General features: G+C 44.7%; 1 protein-coding gene across 1 annotated transcript in view; it reads left to right on the top strand.

Annotated features, from left to right (window-relative positions):
• Positions 1 to 1300: 1300 nt before the first annotated feature.
• STK24 (serine/threonine kinase 24) overlaps positions 1301 to 7141 on the top strand; it is a 48781-nt gene continuing 42940 nt past the window's right edge. Inside the window, exon 1 of the mRNA XM_034060118.1 lies at positions 1301 to 1573. Coding sequence (XP_033916009.1) covers positions 1532 to 1573 — 42 coding nt within the window. The 5' untranslated portion in view covers positions 1301 to 1531. The remainder of the gene's footprint in view (positions 1574 to 7141) is intronic.

Below are 7141 nucleotides of genomic sequence, written 5' to 3'. Positions count from 1 at the left end.
GATGGGGCAGCCACGACTTTCCTGGGCCACCTGTGCCAGGGCCTCACCACCCTCATAGTGAAGAATTTCTTCCTAATATCTAACCTAAACTTCCCCTATGTAAGCTTAAACCCATTACTCCTTGTCCTATCACAACAGTCCTTGATGAAGAGTCCCTCTCTGGCATCCTTGTAGGCTCCCCTCACATTCTGGAAGGCTGCTGTGTTTCCTGCCGGTAAGATACTTGTACAAACTTTCTGGGGAATTACCTACCAAAAAGCAATTTATGCTGTGGTGGATGCTCAGCAGTTAAAAAGACAGTGAACTGTTGCCGTGTGGGTCCCAGACCCCACTGGCTGACAGACTGCAATAGTTTTAATACTCATGAGATTATGCAGCTTTTTGGGGGTAAAAAAGGCGAGAATCTTTGGCACTCCACAGTGCATTGGAAATTGTGTGATGGAAATCTTTACTCTCATCTTAAATAAGCCAGGTAAAGGGAATACATCCTCATGAGGTTCTGGAGGGTTGTGCTTGGGCTCAGGGTTTCTCTTGTGTGTGGGAGACCTGCTTGCTGACCCACTCTTCTTCCAGTGAGGAAGTGGTGTGGAAGCACGACTGTCATTTGGTTTGCTGCTTTTGCAACTTCAGACAGGAAGTCAAGTGCTTCCTGAAACCATATACCTCAGCACAGCGATAGCGTTACCCTGACCTTTCTTGGAGCGTCCAAGTGAAAGGGAGGCAGGAAAAGGACATACCACAAAATGTCTAGGGTTTCTGCCGTCTGGATCTACCGCCTCACCCCGGCTGTCTTCTTTTAAGCGAGCAGCCTCCGAGCCTGATGCTCGCCTGCTTCACCTGTGCTGCCTCACCGGCAGCCGGCCGGCCGCCCTTCGCCCGGCCGGCGGGAGAGGACAAGCGGCTCTTCGGCTGCGGGCTGGCTGCACCGAAACCGCGAAGGACGAGACACAGCAAATCCCACAAGGCCGCTCCCCGGGTGCCTGCGGCCCCGGCAACGATGCAAGCCCGGCGCTCGGGGACAGGCACGGCCGGAGCCGCTCAGGCCGGGTCTCCGTACCCCGTGGTACGTACGGTCGGGGGGGACTTGAACCCCTTCGTCCTCCCTCTCCCCTTCACCGTTCGGCGATGGAGGAGGGAGGGGGACGACGAGGCAGGCACCGGGCGGGGCCGCGCGGGCAGGTACCCGGGTGGCAGGGGCGGGGCGGGCGCGCGCGCATGCTGCCGTAACCGCCCCCCCCCCCCCCCCCCCAGGTTTGTCATCGTGTCGCCGGCCGGAGGAGGAAGAGGAAGGGGAGGGAGAGAGAGAGGAGGGATGAAGAGGCTGCCGGCGTTTGTATCCGTGACGGGGGTCTGAGCAGCTCCGTGCTTGGGACGGCCTCTTTCCCACCACAGGCGCTGTTCGCTCGGGGGAAGGGCTGTGTGTGAACGTGGAGATGAGCTAAGCCCTGTCCCCTGGAGCGGCCTGAGCAGACGCGGCTCCCTTCCTCCCTTTCTCCTTCCCTCCTCCTGCCCCGTCCCTGCCGCCGCCGCCATGGCTCACTCCCCCGTGCAGACGGGCCTGCCGGGGATGCAGGTGAGGATCATGTGCCGGGCGAAGGGAGCGGCGAGCCCCAAGGGCAGAACTTTCGCCGCCTCCCCCCGCGACTGGGGTTGAGGGGAACAGTGTGATGGGGCGCTGAGCGAGCCGGTACCGGGGTTCTCTGGGTTGGAGGGGGGACAAGGCGAGGGGGGACTCGGTCCCGGGGTCTGGGCTGGGGGGCATGAGCGGGATCTCCTCGTAACCCGTGGAAACGAACCGTGCTGTTAGCACTTCGCGTAATGCCTAACGAAGTCCCTCCGCCTGGTGAATCCTTCCCTTCCTCTCTCTTTCCTCAGTATCCTCTGTTTCGCTGCGCGGCTGCGGAGCGGAGGGGTGCGCGGTTTGTCTTCCCCTCCGCCAGTCCAGTAATTCTCGGCGTTTTAATTCGTGAAGCAAAGCGTGCTTTGACGGGCGACTCTCGGGCCCGTTATTTTGGCGTGATTAAGGGGAACATACATAAAAATGGGCCCTGAAAACGTTGACCTTCAGCGCATGCTGCAGTGCCCATCTCTGTGGTGCTGGCTAGTGGGAGTGCTGTCTTGAGGTGGGCGTCCAGGGTTTGTGTTTGGCTCCTGTCTCAGGCACTGGGAGTTGGTTAGTTGCTGTTGTTATACGATGGAATTTGCTGGTTCTGTGTTATAACTATATTTTGAAACAAGTGGTGTGGCCTTCTGGTAACCGAGATTCCTTTTCTCTGCTTGTTTTTCTTAGTTCAGATGCAGCCTACTGCCAGGAAAACATTAAGGTCATTGGTTTCTGTGTGTTGTTATTCTAGTGTGTCCAGCATCTTATTAGAAACTTTCCTGTCCCCACCTCCAAAAGGAAAACTTATTAACAGCAAGTAAAATTTTTCTGAATTTATCTCCTGGACTGAAAGTTTTTGTGCTTAATTTGGTTTAAGTATTAATTTACTCTGGTTTGTTTTTCCACGAGTCAAGATTCAAAGTCACGAATCTGTTTTCTTTACATAACCTGAGGATTTGAATTTAAAATGTTACATGCTTAGGCATAGCACGAATTCTATGCTCAGGCATAGTACTGGATGCCAAATAGAGTACGTAGGCCCTCACTCTGAACTGATTAATTTATTGCTCTGCAGGTACTGCTGTTGAGTGCTCAAGTTCACCTTCCAAATGTGAGCAGTTTGCCGATTGCCAGAGACAGAGAATAAGGGTTTCTTGCTTTGGCTAGGACTAGGTTAATGTTTCATTTTTTATCCTTTTAAAGCATGTTAGAACCAAGATAATGACCTATTTACTTTAAAACAGAATCTGTAATGATTTAGAATTAAGAAATCAGATTTGTAGTTGCTCAGAAGTGAGAGGACGAAAATCATTCCAGCAATATGCATGTACTGCTTATGTGTGTCATTGCATGATCTCTCTGAGGACATACAGTTTTTATTGACTTGATTTGTTATTTAGTTTGTGATACTGTTAGCTGTACTAAATGGGTAGATATTCAGGTTTTTTGTTAGATCATATAATTTTGGAGTTTACTTCTAATCTCTTTTTATTCAGGACAGTGTTATTTTTCTTAAGAATTTTTATTGTATTTTATGAGTTTCTCAAGTGTGATCTTTACCAGCGTAAAAACAAACAAATCCAAACAAACTCCAAGGTAAAGACTTGTTAATAGGTAGAGGCATGAAGTCTGTCATCAATGTAAATGCTACTTACTAATTTTTGCACCCAGTTCAAGATGTCTATATCAATTTCCATTCTGTCAGAATATATAGCAGTCTTTTGGTGGTCTGTTTTCAGTACGTGATTCTCTGTGCTTGTACTTGCAGATAACGTTCAAAGAGGAAGGTACATACAATGTGTGACATCTACTTATGTAAGACAAAAGTTATGGTTTGGGACTTACAATGTAGAAGAGAGAGGACTAGAGCTTAGTTCTCAGGATTATAATTAAATTGCCTAAATCACGAGACTGTCTTTTTCTGTAGTGTGATCTCTCCTCCCCATCTACCAGCTTCTGCAACAAACGGTATAAGCAGTGTCACTGACAAGTTATGCAGTTTTTTTTTCTACATTCTTTGCTGTACTTACACAAGAGAGCAGTCAGTATCCTAGCTGTGAACAAGAGTAACTTCTTGACCCCCAAAAATCACATGCAGGGACAAAGCCTTATTAATGCTGCTTGGTGTAAGCCAAGTACTGTGTAAATAGAGCAGAGGAGTGAAGGATTAATGTATTTCTCTCTGAACAACATCTCTGATCAATGTTTGAAGAGTGATGCATAAAAAGTGAGTGGGTAGGAAGTGAGCCAAAGGAATGAAAAACTGTGGAGAAAATGTAGGATGGTGCTGGAAGGTTGTCAAGACCTGAGATTTGCTGTCTGCTGCGAAGTGGCCATGTTGTAACCTGAATAAAGCTGAGCTGGGTTTTGACCTATATTTCTATGCGTGCAGATAAGTTTGGACCCAAAGATTATGCTGTCCTTGGTTTTAAGGGCTTTGTGTAGGTAGCATTTGAGTGTGTGCCGTGAAGGTGCATCATTACTAAACTGTGATTATGTTGTCTTCCTTATTTGTGCTTTATAGAAGTTGCCTGGGGAGAATCCTTGTTTGTCTGTAATGCCTGAGATTTCTGCAAGGCTGGCTTGGAATAAGTGTGTGTAACCTTGATTTCCAGACTGGCCTGCATTCCAAGGCTGTGATAAGCTTCTATAGCTTGTTTATGGAAACTATACTTTAAATAATAAAGTACTGTGTTTATACATTTATAGTAAGTGTGCTTGGTGAACCATAACATATTTTGGAGTATGTTGGACCAAAATGCTTGGGAAACGTAGGCTGGCAGAGAAAATCTTAGTGGATGAAGTTGCAGAACACAGTGCTGCAGTACATCAAGCTATTGGATACATGGGTAGCCAGTTTAAAGGTAATTTTTAACACTAAAATGCTAAAATAAATAGTGATTAAATGTCTTTCTTCTCTCTTTCCCCACTTAAAAAGTTTTGAGGTTAAGCTACATCTGGTTTGCTTGTATTTTTCTTTGTTTCTGAAGTTGGAGAACCAGAAAACCAGTTAGGTTGTGGGTGTGGGTTTTTTTTGTTTTGTTTTGTTTTTGTGTAGTTTTCTCTTTTTTTGTGTGTTTGTTTGCTTAGCTTGGTTTGTTTTGTGTGTGTGGGTTTTTTGTTTGTTTGGTTTTGGGGTTTTCTTTGCATTTTTTTTACCTTAGCTTTTCTATGTACTTCATGTGAAATAACTGTATGGAACAGTTTTTATTAACCTACTTTAAAATGAGCCTTATATTATGGTAGGTCATAATGGTAAATGATAAGAATACTTTAAACTGCTATTGAGGAAAGATAAATGGCTCCATCAGTTTCAGATCCTAGGGAAGTGAGAAAACCCCACAGGTGATTTACCTCTTTAGAGTTTGCAGTGTTCAAGGTGATACAGTAAATGACAGAGTTTAAAATGGATCTAAGTGTGACTTCTAGTTGTAATTCTAGGTGCTTCCACAGTAAAAGTAATTTCAAGTGAATAAGAGTTTCAAATACACTTCTATGGCATAATGAACACTGGTACTGGTTAGAAATAATTATTGTCACCTTTTTTCCTGTTTCAATCTCCTAAAGGGGGCAAGGAGAAAAACAACTGAAAACACCAAACCCTCCCTTCCCCAAATGCCCTGAAGCCCTGAACACTTTTTTGTTGTTGTTTTGTTTTTTTTTCTTCCAAAATAATTATTTTATGAGAAGCTTTATTTGTATTTTTAGGTGTGTCTGTGTATCAGCTTCATAAAATTCCAAAGGTACTTTTAAAATTCCATTACCTTTGAGCTTCTTTGGTCCAGAGAAGCTTGACCATGAATACAGCAACTTCATTTTGACAAAGTTGCTAAATCACTTGTGCTGATGTGTTTGGGTTATGTGCCTAATTGAGTGTTGAGCCATAATCAATACAAGGTGATGATGGCATTCACAAGTTCATTGATGTGAAAAATCTATTTATTTGTTTTCCCAGGCTTGTTTTAAGCTTTAGTGTGTTACCAGAAACCAAACTCCTGGATGTGCTCAGGATGTATAGTTCCCAAATCAGATCAATATAGTTTGCTTTTTTGAAGAGTTGTATTGAACAAGCAGTCCTTTTTAGTGAAACTGGTTTCATAAGCCAATAAAGGCTTTGTTTGTTAGAAGTATCTATGCGTGGAATTGTTCCTTCTTAGTGGACAAGAGCAGATCTGAAAGTAACAAACGTTAAGGTTGCGCAAGCATCAAACTCTTCCATGTGTTGATTCTACCTTGTTATAGAACTAAGAGCCTTCTGCGGTGTAACTCTGTATAATAAAGTGAGGCATGAAACAGGGAAATTTTGGAAACACTTCCCTATTGTCTTTGTAGATGCACTTTTCAGCAGTTTCTTAAGACATACATTTGAATTTTCTTGTCAGATGATAGAATGGGTAAAAGAAGAGACTCACCTCAAATTATTAGATTGCTGTAGATCCTAAAACTCATTATTTTTCTTCTTCTGCTCAGTTAGTATTAATGCAACATAAATTTCTAATTGCCTTTATCAATATTATTGATTCAGCCACTTGCCAGAATGGTGGGAATTTCCACAAAGAGCCACTACTTTCTGGGTTTTTTTTTTTTTTATCAGTAGCTTAGATAATTAAGAATAATTTTTACCATGTTGGAACATTCTAGCAAGTGGAAACAAGTGAGAGACATTCTAAAGTGTTTGGGTTTTTTTGGGGGGGGGCCCTCTCTTCTTCTGTTGTCTTTCTCTTGCTGTCTAAAAACACTTTGGGTTTCACTGCTGGGCAATATCTGCTGTTTGTTGTTTTCACTGTGTGTTCAAGGCATGGAGAGATTTTTCAGTTGCAGTCATTTACATTTTAAAAGTGTAATGCATGGAGGAGGGGAAGTCATAGAACCATAGAATCATAGAATAATTAGGATTGGAAAGGACCTCAAGATCATCTAGTTCCAACCCCCCTGCCATGGACAGGGACACCTCACACTAAACCATATCACCCAAGGCTTCATCCAACCTGGTCTTGAACACTGCCAGGGATGGAGCATTCACTACCTCCCTGGGCAACCCATTCCAGTACCTCACCACCCTAACAGTAAAGAATTTCTTCCTTATATCCAGTCTAAACCTCTGCTGTTTAAGTTTCAACCCGTTACCTCTTGTCCTATCACTACAGTCCCTAATGATTAGTCCCTCCCCAGGATCCCTGTAGGCCCCCTTCAGATACTGGAAGGCTGCTATGAAGTCTCCACGCAGCCTTCTCTTCTCCAGGCTGAACAGCCCCAACTTTCTCAGCCTGTCTTCGTACAGGAGGTGCTCCAGTCCCCCGATCATCCTCGTGGTCTCCTCTGGACTTGTTCCAACAGTTCCATGTCCTTTTTATGTTGAGGACACCAGAACTGCACACAATGCTCCAAGTGAGGTCTCACAAGAGCAGAGTAGAGGGGCAGGATCACCTCCTTGGACCTGCTGGTCACACTCCTTTTGATGCAGCCCAGGATACAGTTGGCTTTTTGGGCTGAGAGTCTACACTGAAGCTGGCTCATGTTCATTTTCTCATCAACCAA

This window comes from Melopsittacus undulatus, chromosome 2 (assembly GCF_012275295.1).
Source record: "Melopsittacus undulatus isolate bMelUnd1 chromosome 2, bMelUnd1.mat.Z, whole genome shotgun sequence".
NCBI lineage: Eukaryota > Metazoa > Chordata > Aves > Psittaciformes > Psittaculidae > Melopsittacus > Melopsittacus undulatus.
This window is presented reverse-complemented; position numbering and strand designations above follow the sequence as displayed.